This window comes from Anas acuta, chromosome 2, assembly GCF_963932015.1.
Source record: "Anas acuta chromosome 2, bAnaAcu1.1, whole genome shotgun sequence".
Taxonomy (NCBI): Eukaryota; Metazoa; Chordata; class Aves; order Anseriformes; family Anatidae; genus Anas; species Anas acuta.
This window is the reverse complement of record NC_088980.1, coordinates 105,766,245-105,784,177: the sequence shown is the minus strand read 5'-3', so window position 1 is coordinate 105,784,177 and position 17,933 is coordinate 105,766,245. Positions and strand designations below refer to the sequence as shown.

Here is a 17,933-nt window from a genome sequence, read left to right as displayed (position 1 = left end):
TGGTGTAAAGTGTTAACTTTATACAGCAAAATGCCATTTTTGAACTTGTGAAAAGAAGGATCTTAAAGTAAATAATTGTACACCACGCTAATTTATAGAAGATTATATAATAAAACACAAACTTTATGTAAAAGAGTGCACTAAGGATCAGACAGGCTTTAACAGGGAAATCGGGAGAAGTTTCTGTAGATTTTCTTTGGGGCAGATGGAGATGTCCATCACGAGGTAGGTGTTACTCTGTTAAACAATAATAATTCTGAAAAGTGAACTCTTTCAAAATAAATAAAAAAATATTTCCACAGGAGGACTTTTCGCCAGGAATTGTGTGTGATTGCTTGCTACGGTTTCAGGAAATTGATTTTTCTCCCTGAAGAGGGGAGCAGTGATGTCTGTGGTACATCGTCTGAGGGCAGGGTGGCTCGTGGATCATCTGTCTTTCATCAACCAGTGTGGCTATGAGATCTGTGACTCCCTTGCAAACCCGGGTGGTGTCACCCTCCATCCTTCTGGCATTTCTTCTGAATATCATGCTACTTCTACGTTTCCTGCCACCTCCTCGAAAGACGGTCCTGGTCTTGGAGATGCTGTAGAAGAAACAGAAGGTAAAACAGCTAAAACAAGATATGTGTTTCGGGAAGAATTCTTTGACATTTCTAAGCCCCACATAGCTGCAGCTCCTGAGCAGCAGCTGTTGCAGGGAGATCCAGAGGTGAGTCTTGCAGAAATAAAGGCCAGCAGCAGTGCAGAGGAACCCCGAGAAGGAACCAAGAGTGGTGATGAAGATTCTGTTGCTGGTGCTAGGAAGGTATGTTCTCCGTGATACAGTAACCTACACTAATCCCCAGGTAACTGACCTACATTAACATTGTCTTGCAAATTTCTGTTTCCTGAAGTTACAGAAGAGATCAAGAGCTTTTCCACAATAGATTTCAAGATGCATGGAAAATGTTAACACTCATAAGGGTATTCTTGGGTTCCTTGTGTCAGTAATCATAGAATATCTGAGTTGGAAGGGACCCACATGGATCATCAAGTCTAACTCCTCCATTCCCCAGAGGACCACCCAGAAAATCAGACCATATGTCTGAGAGCATTGTCCAAACACTTCTTTAACTCCGGCAGGCTCAGTGCCGTGACCACTGCCCTGGGGAGCCTGTCCCAGTGCCTGACCACCCTCTGGATGTGCAACTTGTGACTCAAAAGCTGTCAATTGCTCATGAAATCTTCTGATGGTTGTTGTGATCATGGACTCGAGCTAAACTGTGGTAGTTGTCATGACTGTCCAGATTAACAAGGTGGGAAAGATGGTACGAATTTACTTTCAATACGTAGATTGTTCAGTACTGTTCTTTGTGGACTAAAAAAGCCCCAAAGTGTCACAGGTCTAAACCAACAAATGTAACTGGGAAGACCTGTTTAATGTTCTGTTACTGGTAAACTTGGCAGCTGAACAAACATCTTGTAGTGTGAGCCCAAAGGAGGCCTGAATGTGAACTGTGGCATGCACTAATGCCACAAATAATGCAATAGCTTTGTTAAGCCTTTCTGTCATGAGAATGCTTGCAGTAGGCTAGGCATTTTGAGATGTTAATTTTGCTTACTGGATTTATACTTGTGATAGGAAAAAGATGTAAAGCTTCTTCCAGTTTAAAAGAGTTGATTTGTTATTCATATATGTTTGATTATTTATTTTTTCATTATGATGTAATATGTTTTGTTGTTTTTTTCATTGCTCATTCAGCAGAAACGTAAAAGGAAGTGTGTATTCAACCAAGGTGAACTGGATGCCTTAGAATATCATACAAAGGTAAGTTTGAAGTATAAAAAATATAAAAATATATACTTATATAAAAATATGAGTATATTTTGCAAGTATGTGATACTTGATTTTGGGCTATATATGGAGTGCAAGACATTGTTGCAAATAAATTCTATTTTTATAGCTTGTTCCACTAATAGAAAGGTCATCTCTCCAGTCCATAAATGAATTAAGTGCATACTGAGAATATCTGCTGGGTAGATATATGTAACAACAAACTAGACATCAAACTGTAGCTCAGAAATTTCAAAGAGCTGGAAGCTGTATTCACAGAATATTTTTGTTTATGGATTACTGAACTTTATGCACCGGTGAGTTGAATATTGGTTGAACAGGGAGTGACTGATTTGAAATAAGCAGCATAACCTGTGCTGAAGATTGACTCATTTTTAATGTATCAGGACAGTGCTGAAGTTATTTGAAGCTTCTCTGACCAGAAGTGCTCCAAGGTGTCTTGTTTCTGCTAACGAGAAAAGAATTATTTTCTCAAACATTTTACATTTTCATAATCATACTAAAGGATTGTGAATGAATTGGAATTCAAACCTCTATTAAGGCTTGTGTCAGTGATGCGCTGCTGAAACTAGTATCACTCAAACATCATAGTAAATCTTGAATACATCAAACATTATTCACAGATTAAGTTTACTTGTGCTTTCCTAAGTAGTGATGTGAATCTAAACAGGGACCTACACTTACTTGCCTTTCTTTATTGAATGTGGTAGTCATATTAGGCTTTTTGTTTAATTCTTCCTAGACTATATTTAAAAAACAATTTTTTTTTTCTTTTACATGACAACGATTTTGTAGTAAATGTGTAGTTTGCTATGTTATGATGCAGATGTCCTGTAAGTATTGCTGTGAATAAGCTATGGATGTAAAGAATTGCCTTAAATGAGAGAATTTTGAAGTTCAACATCAAACATAGGTTTATGATTGTAAACCTTCAAGTTAAGACAAAGCCCTTTAACAATAAGAATAAGGGAAGGAATCAAGAGGTTTTTGTCTTATTTGTCTTTTGTTTGAAGCCTAAACTTGAAGACATACTTTGTCTCTATAAAAAGACATCTAAGTCAGTAATTAGACATCTAAGCTTTTAAAAGTGATTTAAAACCTGGAAATTACTGGTTTTAGAGCCAAGTACACATTTCAATGAAAGTTATGTTTGTGGACAGTAGCGTGAAATTAGATTAGAACTTTAATTTATGCATTCGTGCTTGTTTAGAACAATAGTATTCCACCTCTGTCTGTAAAATGTTTTATTCATCAGCCTTGGTATCTTTCTTCAGACTTCCAACTATTGCCGCTTTGCCAAAACAAACAATCAAAAAACAGAAGTTAGCATGCCCCTATTAGCTTGCACACATAACTTTTCAGTCAATGATCTAAGTTCTTGGCAAGAATTCTTCTCCCGTTTTGCAAATTGAAAATGTTTTGATTTCTGTTTCATTTCCCTAATGATACCACACATACTCAAAAGATTTTTTTTTTTTTTCTCTATGACCATACAGATCAGGAAGCTCATTTGGGAAGGCACTTTGCATTTAGTCCAAGAAGGACTCAAAAGTGGTTTTCTTCACCATGCTACTACAGAACTCAGTTGCGGGAAGAACGTTGTTCCTGGGCACATTGACTGTGGGTTGGCTGAATTATGTGAAATGGCAAAGCAGTTTCCAGCTGTAAACGACAGTGACCATCCAGCTGTGCATGTGCTAGACGATGAAACCTCCAGTCCAGAGCAGGACCTGCTTTCGTGTGTTACAGAGAACAACTCACACTGTGCGAAGATTGTTGTGTTAATGGGGCAGAAGTACTTGGTGCCACCAAAAAGCAGTTTCCTTTTATCTGATATTTCATGTTTACAGCCCCTGCTGAATTGTAAGTACCTTTAGTCATTAGAATGTATCACTTGTCCCCTGCCTGAGAAGGTGGGTTATTGTCAAGATAACTAAGGAACTGTTTTCTTAACATACAAGCTTTCAAAGTGGTGTTTTTAACTTTGTGCAGGTAGGTGGGGGTTTTCACAGGAGTCTTGAATGGAGTGAGGAGCCTGTGTTACGGGGAGCTTATTAGTTAGTGTCCAGTTTCCTTTGAAAATCTGTCATGGTATTTTACGTGAAACTCAGAATGCAGCAGCTGGTGAGTGTGTTCTGAACTGTAGTGGGTCTAGAAGTCATGTAAATGCATTAAATTAGGAATAGCTGTCGTAAATCATGGAATGGCTTGGGTTGGAAGGGACCTTAAAGATCACCTAGTTCCATCCCCTCTGCCACTGGAAGGGATACATCTGCCTCTTCTGTTAAATGAGCTCCTCTCCTATGAGGAAAGGCTGAGAGAGCTGGGGATGTTCCGCCTGAAGAAAAGGCTCCAGGGTGATCTTAATACAGTTTTTCATTGCTTAGAGGGGGCTTAAAAAAGAGGAGAGCAACTTTTTGCTCGGATGGATAATAATAGGACAAGGGGGAAAGGTTTTAAATTAAAAGGGGGAGATTTAGATTAGAGGTTAGGAAGAAGTTCTTTACAGTGAGGGTGGTGAGGCATTGGAACAGGTTGCCCAGAGAAGTTGTGGTAACCTGATCTAGTGTGTGGCATCCCTGCCCATTTCTGGGGGATTGATCTTTAAGGTCCTTTCCAACCCAAACCATTCTGTGGTTCACTAGACCGGGGTGTTCACAGCCTCATCCAACCTGGCCTTGAACACCTCCAGGGATGGGGCATCCACAGCTTCTCTGGGCAACCTGTGCCACTGCCTCAACACCACCACAGTGAAGAATTTCTTCCTAATGTCTAATCTAATCCTAGCCTTGAAGCTGTTCCCCCTGTTCCTAATGCTACACTCCCTGACAAAGGGTCACTTCCCAGCTTTTCTGTAGGCCCCCTTTAGGTACTGGAAGGCTGCTATAAGGTTTCCCCCACATCCTTCTTGTGCTGGGGGCCCCAGAGCTGAACGCAGTGCTCCAGGTGGCAGTCTCAGAGTGGAGTAGAGGCATTGAGTCACCTCCCTCGGCCATGTTTCTTTCGATGCAGCCCAGCATACAGTTGGTTTTCTTAGCTGCAAGCACACACTGCCAGATCATATTGAGCTTCTCATCAACCATCACCCCCAGGTCCTTCTCCTCAGAGCTGCTCTCCATCCATTCTCCACCCAGCCTGTGTTTGTGCTGGGATTGCCCTGGCCCAGGTGCAGGACCTTGCACTTGGCCTTGTTGATCCTCACGAGGTTTGCACAGCCCCACCTCTCCAGCCTGTGCAGCTCCCTCTGGATGGCATCCCTGCCCTCCAGCCTTCTGACAACACCACACACTTTGTCTTTGCTCATGAGTCCTATCTCTTGGGATGGGGCTTTAACATAGGAAAAAGCATGCTGCTGCTGGAAGGCTGTTCCTGCTGTCTTGGTCTTCAGATGGATTAGACATGAGACAGGCCTGGGATTATGTGGTTTAAAGCAAGCATTCCCTTTCAGCTTCCTCCTCTACGGCGGCAGTGTTTATATAGACTGGCATTAACTCGACTGTGAAACCAACTCCAGTGTCCCACTGAGATGACAACAGTTCTGAAGGCTGCTGCACCCAGCTGGAGGTGAAAACCACTGTAGCAGGAACAGGAGTACCAAACATGAGCTGACTTCTCAGCTGATATATTTCACTGACAAGAGTACTGGCTTAAGCCAGTGACAGGGAAATGGTGGGATTTTAGAATTAATACCTCCTCTGTACAAGTAAGTTGAAAGCTATCCAAGCCAGTGGTCCCCAGCCTTGATGGGTCAAGCAAAAAGCTTTAACCTGACAACATGCAGCAGTCTTCACCAAACTGAATCATAGAATCATTAAGGTTGGAAAAGACCTCCAAGATCATCTGATCCAACCATCCCCCTACTACCAATATCACCCACTAAACCATGACCCCAAGCACCATGTCCAACCTTTCCTTGAACACCCCCAGGGACGGTGGTGCCACAACCTGCCTGGGCAACCCGTTCCAGTGCTTAACCACTCTGAGAAGAAATGTCTCCTCATTTCCAACCTGAACTGACCCTGGCACAACTTGAGGCCATTTCTACTTGTCCTATTGCTAGTTATCTGCTTAAAGAGGCTGACCCCCAGCTCCCCACACCTTCCTTTCAGGTAGCTGTAGAGAGCAACAAGGTTTCCCCTGAGCCTCCTCTTCTCCAGACTAAACACTCCCAGTTCCCTCAGCTGCTCCTCACAGGACTTCCAGGCCCTTCACCAGCTTCGTAGCCCTTCTCTGGGGGCTAATCATTTCATTTGCTTTCAGTTTGACTACTACTACCAATAAATTATTTATTATTATTTTTACCTTCAGCTGAGCTTTATCAAGCAGTCTTTTAGGAAAGACGTTGCCTGTGAGTAGCAGCTAGGGATTACCGCTCTATCCTCTAACCAGTAATTTTGGATTTGTGAGCAATATTTGCTTCCTCCAGTCTAATACTAAACTTAGATGATTGCTGTTTCATATATATATATTTTAAATTAATAAGGCAGGTGGGAGATGGTATCCTGTTATTGAAGTAACAATTCTATGTCTCACGTCCAAATTTTAGCCAGTTGGCTTTTTGGGGGGAAGAAATAACCATTTTCTGAGTCACAATTGTGCATGTAGCAAGTTTGGCTTCTCCTGAAGATCAGACAGCACTATAATAAATTTTAGAAAATGCTTTTTAAGTAACCAACAATGAATATTAATATAATGCTTTGACTTCAGATTTTTTTTCCCCCAAGATTTCTCTTTCTATTGTCCACTATTTTCAATTTCCCACAATGGCTCTTAACCTCAAGTAGCATAAAACATGCTGTTTTTCAGGGCTGGTTTGGAGCTCTGCATGTCCAAATTGGCCTGCTGAAAGATCAGACAGCACAGGAAACTCGTGTTCAGTGCTGCAACGTTTTACTCAGCTGGATGCCTTATTACATCGCTTTTTCAGGAAATCTGCAAAAGCTTTCATGTCTTGGGGAATTGTACTTCAGATTTTTATTTGAAATTCCCCATGAGGTTCAGCATTTCTTGGAGGAATCTCACCCAACTCACACAAACTTTCTTTCCTCAGCTTAGAACTATGAGAAGTATATGATTATCTGAATTAAAACAAGCGTGCCAGAAGTCTTTAAACTTTTTTATTCCAAATAATGAAAGAAAAGAAAGTTTGCATCTTTGTTGCCTAGTGTTGTTGGTATTTTGTATGTTGGTATATAAACCTTTATCAATTTTAACTAGTATGTTTATTTTAAAACTTAACTTACTGGTTTCTTTGATATATATATATATTTTTTGTAATTTTACTTCCCAGACAAGAAAAAATACGATGTAATAGTGATTGATCCACCATGGGAGAACAAATCTGTTAAAAGGAGTAACAGGTAAGTTTTACTGTAAAATCAGACATTGTCATTTCTGCTTTTAATGGATAATTGACATGTTAATGTAGTGCAGATGAATGTAACCGTGAGATTGTAGCTTAAACTAGCAAAGTTTTGCTAGTAGGCATTTCGACATTTACCTACCTTCAAGACAAATAATCGTCTCAGGGATTTTACTGAAATGGCTTGAATACTTCCCCTACAAAATATTTGCAGGAGTAAATCTTAAACTACCTAACTGGTGAAAGAATAGTAGCTCTCTAGACTTCTAAGGAAGGCCTGGAGTCTACTGTTTTTTAAGGTCTAGGTCATGCAGATACTCATTTGAAATTCATAGAGTTACTTTAGAGGACATAAAGCTAGATAAATATTTCAAATATTTCTAGGACTGGGGTCCACTTCAGAAGTCCTAGTTGTTTATTTTTTTAATTTCTTTTTAATTTGAGCTTCAGTCTGAGGAGAAGAGAAAGTGATAATGCAGCAGTAAAATCCTCAAGCGCAATAGGAACTTTCAGAGTAATGTGCTTTATGAAGTCATTAACTTAGAACTTTATGGGCCTCTTTTTCTACTGAGTAACATCAAGTTTATGCCAGTGGAGCTCCCTTGATTACCATAGAACTGCATCCATGTGAAAAAGAAGGACAAGGGGAAAATACAGCCTTGTAACTTTCCAGAATAATACCTGCAGTAACTTTTTAAACGTGCTATGAAGATGTAATTTCAGATGCACAGATTGACTAGTAGGTTTTACATTAAAAGCCCTACAGAAACCTCTAGGAACTTAGTGAAAGTCATTCAAGTGTATTTCTTACCTATACAAATTACTCAAAGGAAAATTGTATAAATTCACAAAGATAAATTAGCCATCTAGACCCTCCCTCCCTTAAAAATAAAGCCAAAAGGTGGCTTTGTCACTGCTGTTAGTTACCTTATTGATGGATAATCTTTAAGCGTTTCACATCTAGGTTGTGAATCATGTTTTCTCTGAGTGATATAGTCTAGAAGGTATTTTGGATTTCATTCTTGTTACCTGGTTCTCGTGTTCTTGCTGTTGCATTGTATAGGGATCCCAGGTGCCCAGACGGTGGCTGTGGATTCCAGTAAGCAGTGTGCCAATGTTTGTGATGCTGTAATGTGTAAGGTTTCACAAATTGCAACTTGCTAAAAATGTAGAATAACATCAGAAGAAAAATGGTAGAACAGGACAGAATCTGGGAATACATACTTGTGTTCACCAATGTAGAAGACAGTTCACTCAAAAACATGCAGAACTGTTCCTCTGAATAACAACCCACAGAAACTTAAAATCATTAATAACTTTTGCACATAGTTGGAGAAATCACAGAATCACAGAATTGTCTAGGTTGGAAGAGACCTCAAGATCATCGAGTCCCACCTCTGACCTAACACTAACAAGTCCTCCGCCAAACCATATCACTGAGCTCTACATCTAAACGTCTTTTAAAGACCTCCAGGGATGGTGACTCCACCACTTCCCTGGGCAGCCCATTCCAATGCCTAACAACCCTTTCGGTAAAGAAGTTCTTCCTAATATCCAACAAACGATAACTCTTTTGTGACCATTTAACTTGCCAGTCAAAGAAGTGTTGCCCTTGCACTTGTAAATGACTCACTCCTCATTTTCATTCAGAGGATAGATAGCTTAGTATGAAAAGTGAATAATGTTGACTAGAGCAAAGAGCTAATATCATAATAGTTAAATTGGGGGAATAGAAGAAATAGGTAGTTATAGGTTCTGCTCAGTAAAACTTTAAGTAATGATTTTATATCGTAATCCAACAGATTTGGCCACTGGGTGTCACTCTTGACCTATTGTTTATGAATTCCTCTGCTGTCGGAAGATATTTCTTAAAGCATCTTGGCAGTGTAATTTCCTTATCCGTTTTTGTTGCTTTGCAATTTTTATTTTTGGTGGGTGCTAACTTGCTTTCTCATTGTATTGGTGTATAGATACAGCCACTTGTCTTCATGGCAAATCAAGCAGATTCCTGTAGCAGCACTGGCTGCGCCAGATTGTCTTATCGTCACGTGGGTGACTAACAGACAGAAGCACTTGCGTTTTGTTAAGGATGAACTTTATCCTCATTGGTCCGTGAAAATGCTTGCTGAGTGGCACTGGGTGAAAGTAAGTTCTCAGTTTGCTTTATTTCTTTCTTGGAGACTGAGAGGGCTTGCACTGTGATACTTCATAGTTTAATAAATCGTCCATTTATTACCAGGTGCTTTTCTATTGAAAGGTGTAGTGTTGTCAATGTCTTCCTTTTTATTAAAAAAGGTGTCTTGTTGGGAAAATCAGATATGAAAATTTTCCACTGTGCATCTTTAACTCCTTTGTGTCAGATTACTAGATCTGGAGAATTTGTTTTACCCTTGGATTCTTTCCACAAAAAGCCATACGAAGTTCTTATACTGGGGAGAGTTCAAGGAAGCGTAAAGGAAGCCCAAAGGTATGCCAGACAATGGTACACGTCTCTTTTTGAGGCTGCTGTGTGTCACTACTTGTGTGTCACTTGTTCATAATACAGTATTATGTCCCCAAATCTCCTTTTGACGTCATCTTTTGGATAGCTTTGGGGTGAGGGAGTTCTTTAGTGAGATTAAGGGACAGAATGCTTTGCCTGTTCCTTACGTCTGTCTTTGCTGGGGAACTGACTCAAAAGTTGTGTGGGCTTCCTTTGCTGACAAGTTCCATTTGAGCATGAGTCCTTAGCACAAGCTGAAGCCATTTTGGGGTTGCTGGTGTTTTTCTATACATGAAAACATACAGGACTGTAGTGCTTGTCCTTGATGGCTTTGCATGGCCATTGTTAACCACGTTTTGGCTAAAGCCTCTGTGGATTTCAGAAACTCCTTTTACATAATATGTGTTAGCAACATTTAACTGCCCTTACACCTACCTGGAGTTTGATGGTGAATGACCACAGTTTGTTATCTGAGGTAGCTCTGTGAGAGCTATGTGCACCCCATTTGGTGGTATACATTCTCATGCTTCTTTTCTTCTTCTGGTTTATACAACAGGAAATCTGAAGACATACTTCCAATTCCAGAACATAAATTAATTGTCAGCATACCCTGCAGCCTGCATTCACATAAACCCCCTCTCACTGGTATGTTTTTGTTGATTTGTGGTGGTTCTGTAGAGCATTTGACTTGGATATCTGAGGTGGTGTACCTAGAATTAGATATCTTTATAAGTGATGTGTTTTAATTTCCCATATGCCAAATAATTTGAGGAATCATAGGTCCTGTTGAGTCAACGTTTCTAAAAATTCTTTCAAGGCATCTAAATTGTAGTCCCTAAAAATGAGTATGAAGAGTAAAACGTCATTGTTGTGTGAATATTTGGGGTAGATTTCTTTTTAATTATTTTTAAATTTTCTATTTAAAAAGACTTTTCTTCATTTATTTCAAAATCCTTTGGGAACAAATTACAAATACTGTTTATATTAAGTTGTTCCAAAGGATGTAAAGTTCCTTTGGTGGTGGTGGGGTACTTTGGGAATATATAAAATGAAATATCTCCTAGTTAGCTAATAGAAGCAGAAACTTCTTTAACATATCATCCTGAAGGAAATGTTTTTATTTCTGCGTGAGTTGTTTGTACGCCTGCAGTACAGTTCTGCCTCTAAATCCAAAATCTTAATCCTTTACAAACTGTTAACAATAGGCAACAAAGAAGCCACGTCCTGTTTATTTCTTATGAGCAATATTTAATTTACCGAAATTGGTGTAGAAAATTCAACTAATCAGGTAGAAAGGGCATGAATAATTCCAACTTTTCAGAGTTTAGTTCAAAGGATTTAAAGACTTCTGTGTGATGTGTTACCTTTTGCGTGTTATTCTGGAGAAAGCCTAACTTGACTGCTTTTATCAATACATAGTCATCCTTCTTTCATCACTCTAGCACCTGAGTGCCTTACAGTGATGTGGTAAGAGGTATTAAATATGTTTATCACAAAAATGATGTCATCCTCCCCCAAGGGGAAAACTCATGATGGATCTATAAATATTCCTGGTGCACATGGTGCTGTGTAATCGCATCACAAAAGGCAGGTAGAAGAAATGCATGCTGCTGTTGGAGAGGAGAGGCATCACAGGCAATGTTCCCTTCGCTGTGCTGACATGCTTTCCTCTTTTTGTGCCCAAGGAACAGAACGACTTCAGTTAAGAAGCTAATCTGAACAGGTGTTACTCTTCAGGGAGGCTTCCAAATTTGCGTTTGAGGCTTGTATTTGTTATTAAATTAACATGCATATATATATCTGTTCAAAAACTAGTAGTTGACACATGCTTTGGCTAGCTTAAAAAAAAAAAAGAGCTATTCTGGGAATATCTGTTTCCAGCTCTGAAGCTACATCTTTAAGAATGATGGCTACAGCAGGACATTACGTGTGTGTTGATTTAAGCTGATGAGTGGCAGAGCACTGATTTGTGAGGCAGCCACCTAGGGCCTTTTCAGAAAACCAATACTTTAGCAGCACACTTGTACACAAACAGGAAACCTGTGAGGTATCCAGGGGTGCAAATCAGCAGTTTGTACGTATTAGAGAGAACTCTAGTGCCAGCATGGTCCTCAGAACACTTCCTCTCTGTGGGGCAGAATCTAGAAACTGTGTCGATGAAACTTTTAAAATAATGATCTTGAATGGGTTTTGAAATAACTTGTCTGTAATAATTTCTTAAGTCTTTACTCAGACATTTCAAGTCTTTACTTGAGAGATTTGATACCACTGTGCAGCATTTATGTTTCTGCTTGAAGAATGAATTTGCTATTGAGCAGTATCAGTGACTAACAGTTTTTATAAGAAATCCGTGTGCATCTACAGTACTGGCAGCTTCATTCAGAACAGGGTTGTGGAATGAAAAGGTAGACTATAAGACAAAAACTAATTGCTGATGATTTGATTTCGGTATTATGAAAGGGGATTGCTTTCATGATCAGACAATATTCTCAAGTGGCCAGTAGAGAGCAGCTGAGCTACATCCTAGAGTGGTTCAGAGGAAATGTGAACAGAAGCAGAGATTTGGCAATGGGGGAGAAGGACACTTGATGAGTCACACACATTCTTTATGCTTTGTTTAAGTAGTAACAAAGCCAAAAATATTAGTATTTACTGATGCTGTCTGGCACTTTATTTCTAGTTGCTACTGTAAAGGCTGTATGTTGGTACATACATAGCCACTTAATGACTTATTATAACAGTTTGTCTCTCTGGGGGAAGAGGAAGATGTAAATTAAAGTAAGCCATCAAAAAGAGATGTTTGGGTTCCTGCAGTGCATTTAACTATGAAATTGCGACTGTAGGGGTTTTTGGTGATGCATGTGCTGTGTTCAATGCTTAGAGCCCTAATATGTCATTGTAAATGTACTTAAACTGCTTTATGCAAATGCATTAAAATGAAATTTTATCACTTCTGGTTTTGATTCAAGTAACAGCAGGTTTTCTTCCTAATTCAATTCGCTGTTGCTCTTAGAAGACATAGAAGGTATTCTGCTACACAGACATCGTAAAGCAATGTTGAACTTCAAACACCTTTTTCTTTTTTATAGATTCTTCTTGTTATAGGCGTTTCTCCTTCAGTATTCTAGCATGTACACTTATTTCTAGAAAACGATATTGCCATATAGGATTATGCCTAAAAACGTTGGTATTAGTTCTTGGCTATGTTCTAGCTGCTCTGCAGATCTCCAGCAGAAGTATGCAATGGAAAGTCCTAGGAAGTCACTTCTTCTGCAGCAGTCTATGGCTTATTAGACTGTCATGAAAGTGATCTTGGAAGTAAAAAGAAGTAAATGCTTCTCATTTCCTTATGTACCTTGTGAGCCCTTGTGTTAGACTAATTGGTAGGTACATTAAAATCTGGGTTTCCTGAAGCTCAGGAAAGATACAGAAGTATAAGGCCGTCTTTGTTCTCAGTTTCTCATTGTTTTTTCTGGTCCTGTTCTGGTCAAGGATTAGACAAACCAGGCAATAAGGGCCTCTACATTGCAAAATCTTCTGAAGGGTTACTATGAAATGAGTTCAATCACATGAGCTCACAAATCAGACAGTAAAAGACAGTAAAATTGTTTACACATTACATATCTAATTTGCTGTGCAGAATTTATTGTTCAGGTAATGAAACGTTACCTAAAAGAAAAGGGGAGACTTCTGCTGGTTTCAGTAATGGTTCCTCCTTTTGCTCATTTAAACATTTTTAACAGCATGCATCTTGGATAACCTGTTTGAGATCAAGAGTAAGGAGGTTTGACAGGTATCATGCCTGACCTCAGGATTGTGCTTTAGAAGGAGATGGATTTTTGAGAAGATTGGTATTACATCTACCAGCCAGATTTTTGCTAGCTTTGTGGGCATTAGATTCCCAGGTACAGATGCCTGAGTTGCTGCTGTAGTGTTTGACACCTGCAAATGATGAAGAAGAATCTCTTTAGTCTCTTTTAAGCTGTTTATTGTCAATGGTCTCTGTAAGCATATAGAAATATACACATATATATTTTTAAATCTGTCGCTATTGTAGAAAAATGAATATGTGGTATTTCTACTATCCTCTAACCTGTTGTCAGGGGAAAAACTCCAGAATTTCTTTAAGGGCTGCAAGTTAGATCCATGTTTCTTAAGGTAGCCCTCTGGTAATATAAAGGCCACAGAAGCCTAACAAAGAGGCTGTAGTTTATAACTTAAAATAGGAAAAGTTGGTGTTCAAGGAAACCAGTGTAATGAGATTTTATGCCAACAAAATGGAGCCACGTTATTGCCCTCTTGATATGCTAATTTCCCTTGCAGCGAAGGTTACTGCCTGATGTGATTATGTAAATACCATATCCAAGCAATGAAAAATCAGACTATAATGTGATCTTGAATTATATGTAATCTGTCTCTGTTTTTTTCAGAATAGCTTTATATAGAAAGGCCTTTTCTCTAAGAGTGTGAGAGAGGAAGATTCTTGGGACTTCCTTTTTTAATTTTATGACCACTTTGATTGAAAGATTGGGCCAGTCTTCTGGCACAATGATGAGCTGACCATTTTTGGCTACCCCTTCTTTTGCTTTTTGGCAAACCAATCCATTAGGTGCGTGGTTAAATCAACTAAGTATGTTTTCAAACTTTTTTCTCTTAGGGATGGAAGTTTTTGGTGTATAGTAGTAGCTGCTTCTGATTGCTGGACGTAGTGCTGTGATGATACTTGTAATCTATACGTTTCAGGAACAAATGTCAATGCTCCTCATGTGCTACTAATGAAATGTTGTCACCTAATAATTGCTTCTTCTGCTGAAGTATTAAAATGGTTCCGTCTTATTTTGATACAGAGGAGAAAAAAATCATGTAATGCTTGGACTCCGCAGTATGCTGTTTTGACCCTAATGGGTGTAAGATCATGCAATGTCCTACAGCTGTCAGGGTCTGCTCTCAGGGAGCTTACCAAAAGCTTTGGAGCTTTGCATTCCACAGCCTCCCTTCTCTTCTGTGGAAAAAGTCCATCCTCCTGCAATACGGGCTTTCTTAGATGATCAGGAGAGTAGAGTTTTGGAAGACCTTTGTTAAAACGTTGGCAGCAAATAGTGCACAAGAAATCCTTAATTAAATAGAGCCTGGAAAAGGAACAATAAACTTTAACGCCTTATTTCTTTCCGAGTATGGTGGGTTTGCAAAATAGTACAAAAGCAGCTTCTCAGAAGTGGTATCAATTTAGATGACACTGAACAGCAATATTCGGTGAGCAAGATTTCTGTCAGAACGTACACTCCCCTGTAAAGCTCTCCTCTGCAAATGTTAGATTTGTTTAAATATTTTAGCTTGCCTCTGAAAGGAGCAGGTTTTTAGAATAAGGCTCCTGCTGGTAGCAGTCTTTTGATGATAACCCATCTGAGACATTCTTTTGACATTTGTTAAAGAGTGGGAGAAGGAAAATGGATTTATATGTAGTACCAAAATAGAGGAATGTTGGAAAATGCCCATTACAAAATATTTAAGTAAGTTTTGAAGGAAGCAGTCATTTAGGTGGGGAATGCATCTGGGGTTCATTAACACTCATTAGCATGTGAAGTGGATGCTTATTTTTCTGCAGCAAGAGCAGTCCATGACAAGAGCAGCTGTCTCACATGGGCAGTCTGTGTCTGGCAAACTCAGTGCAAAAAGTCAGAACTTGGATTGAACCCCAAAAAAGCATTCCCTCTCATGCTTTAATATATGCTGATTAGATGTGGTTTTGCTTTCTGATATAATCATATCTGAAGAGATGTCAAACTATAGGATTTCTGAACTGTACTTTTAAGCTACAGAAATTCAGAGACTTCAGAGAAATTTGAACAGAACTGAACCTGATATGCTTTAAATATACTTTAAATAAGGAAATAATTTCTAAGCTTTTGTCATTTTGTCCTCAGTCACAAAAATAAAAGCTTAGGACATAATTTTTAGTATAAATATGTTTTTCAGTCTTTCTTCCCCCTTTGTATTGAAGGGTATTCCTTAAACCTTTGCTTTTCTCATGGATGTTTTTATAGGTAATGAATTTGTAACTTATTTCCTGAAACCTGGTTAAGAGTTTCTTTGACCCAGCCACCAAATAAATGTCTCTGTGTGGCAGGTAACGCATTTAACAATAAGGTGTTTGCAGTAGTACTTCTTGGGTGAAATGTTATAACCAAGGTCTTCTTCTATCACTCCAAGAATAATCATAATCACACTTGATGTGTGATAGGCATCTATTTATTGAGTTTTAAACAATAAAAATGTCCAACTGTAGAAGAAATTTGAGATTTGTTACTGAATGAAAGAACACAGTTACATAGATACTTCTTTAGTTGCCAAGTTGCTATTGTGGGGGGAAAAAAAAGCCCTTGCATTTTTATAATCCTTTTAATGCTATGTTTATTTAAACTGGTGTTTTGTTTTGTTTTGTTTTGTTTAATTTTCAACTATTTTTTCATTAAAAAAAAATGTTTTTATCCCCTTTTAAGATGCAGCAGAAAAGAGTGCAATCTTAATCAAGGAAGGAGCCTGTCTATTTATAGAAATGTTGCCCTTGTGTTATAGGAGCTAATTGAGCCTTTAGGAGGTGTTTTGTTGACATTTGTGAGAAATTTAGAACTCACCCATGTAGATGATGAAATAAATCCTCATTCCCTTTCTTTAAATGAAAACCAATAAATCAAGACTATTGAAGGCCTTGACCACATTGTGCAGAATCTCAAGGGCACTTATTTTAAATGACTTTCTCACTACAAATAGTCCAGCTGTTTAATCAAAACTCTAAAATTAATTTGCTGTCTCTCCCCTTTTTTAATGAAACATTCCGTTTTTCATCTGCTAACAGCACAGGGGAGATTTTATTTATTTTTATATTTATGATTACTCTTGCTGTTTGTACCTTTGTCATTGTTATCCTCAACTTTTTTTTTCTTCTTATCTTGCACAGCAGTTCTGGCAGAGTTTGTCAAACCAGATGTGGAGTGCTTGGAGTTGTTTGCTCGCAACCTGCAGCCTGGCTGGACCAGCTGGGGAAATGAGGTTCTGAAGTTTCAGCACATTGATTATTTCACTGTTTTGCAGAATGAAAACTGACTGGGTCTTGTAGCTTAATTCTGGAATTCCACTCCTTCCTAGCAGCCTCAAGAACTTGCTTTTCTTATAGGTAGTGCACTCAGAAGGTAACAGAAATGAAACTGACTGCACTTCAGTTAATTCCTGCAGTGACAGAATATCTGTTTAATAGTATTTTAAGATTTGTACAAGCTGTTCCCATATTTTGAGGATCCTGGAATAGTTAAATACTTATGTTAGAGTGTACCTCCATCCCTGTTTTTTAATTTTTTTTTTTTTAAACCTCAGGAAAAGAAAGATATTTTTGAGTATTCTTATTTCCAACTATCATAAATCTAAGCATCATAAGTGCTACAGCATTACACACATAATATATTCTTTTAGAGTGTAATTTTTAAAGAGTGGCAATCAGAGTAAATAGTTCAGCATTACAAATGTTTCCTGAAAGTACATTAATCTTTGCTAAACAGTGGATTTTGAACTAAAATAATTACGAAGGCAAAGTATTCTCTTGCATATTTGTATCTGTCTGTCAACCTCCGAAGAAATACAGGGGGCAATGCTTGTGTTAATTGGCAAATGAATTGTTGATCAAGTGCATTCTATGAAAAAATTAGACTTTAAAAAGTCATCAATTCCATCTTTCTGTGTATGATAATTCTATGAATATATTGTGAATGATAAAAGTCTCAATCACCTTACAATATCTGCATATTTTTTCAGTTAAATCTAAGAGCTTAACTGATTTAACTGAAATTTTAATAGACTTTAGATATTTTATACATTCTCTTCTCTTATATTCGTGAAGCAGAAAAAAGCCCTCACAGTGATCTGTATTTTTCAGCTTACCTAAAAATTGTCTTATAAGAATAGTGCATTTTGTGTCTTTTGCTGCACTTAGACTTGGTTTGAAAAGGAAAAATTAGAGACTTACTGAAGCTCTGCCTCTTGCTCATTTGCAGCTGTAGAGGCAGAATGGCTGGACAGTGTTTTTCATGATGGCAAATTCCTGTGTTCTGACTGCTCATAATGGGGAACAAAATGCATTGCATGCATTTTCTTTTTACTTTTATTTCACTTTCGGTAGTCTGATGTGCTGGTGAAGTTTTAATTTAAATCTTTTAATGTTAACTGACCTTTTTTATGGTTTTGTAATAAAAAGTAAAATAAAA

General features: G+C 38.4%; 1 protein-coding gene across 5 annotated transcripts in view; it reads left to right on the top strand.

Annotated features, from left to right (window-relative positions):
- Positions 1 to 17,933, top strand: part of METTL4 (methyltransferase 4, N6-adenosine) — an 18,508-nt gene extending 575 nt beyond the window's left edge. The window contains exons 1-9 of one of the 5 annotated variants that reach the window (XM_068671504.1): positions 78 to 225; positions 303 to 805; positions 1,742 to 1,807; positions 3,331 to 3,697; positions 7,125 to 7,194; positions 9,167 to 9,341; positions 9,557 to 9,663; positions 10,235 to 10,323; positions 16,637 to 17,933. In XM_068671504.1, coding sequence (XP_068527605.1) covers positions 386 to 805; positions 1,742 to 1,807; positions 3,331 to 3,697; positions 7,125 to 7,194; positions 9,167 to 9,341; positions 9,557 to 9,663; positions 10,235 to 10,323; positions 16,637 to 16,782 — 1,440 coding nt within the window. In that variant the 5' untranslated portion in view covers positions 78 to 225; positions 303 to 385 and the 3' untranslated portion in view covers positions 16,783 to 17,933. Of the gene's footprint in view, positions 1 to 77; positions 226 to 302; positions 806 to 1,741; positions 1,808 to 3,330; positions 3,698 to 7,124; positions 7,195 to 9,166; positions 9,342 to 9,556; positions 9,664 to 10,234; positions 10,324 to 16,636 lie in introns of those variants that run through there. The other 4 variants (XM_068671506.1, XM_068671505.1, XM_068671503.1 and 1 more) reach the window with 4 other exon arrangements.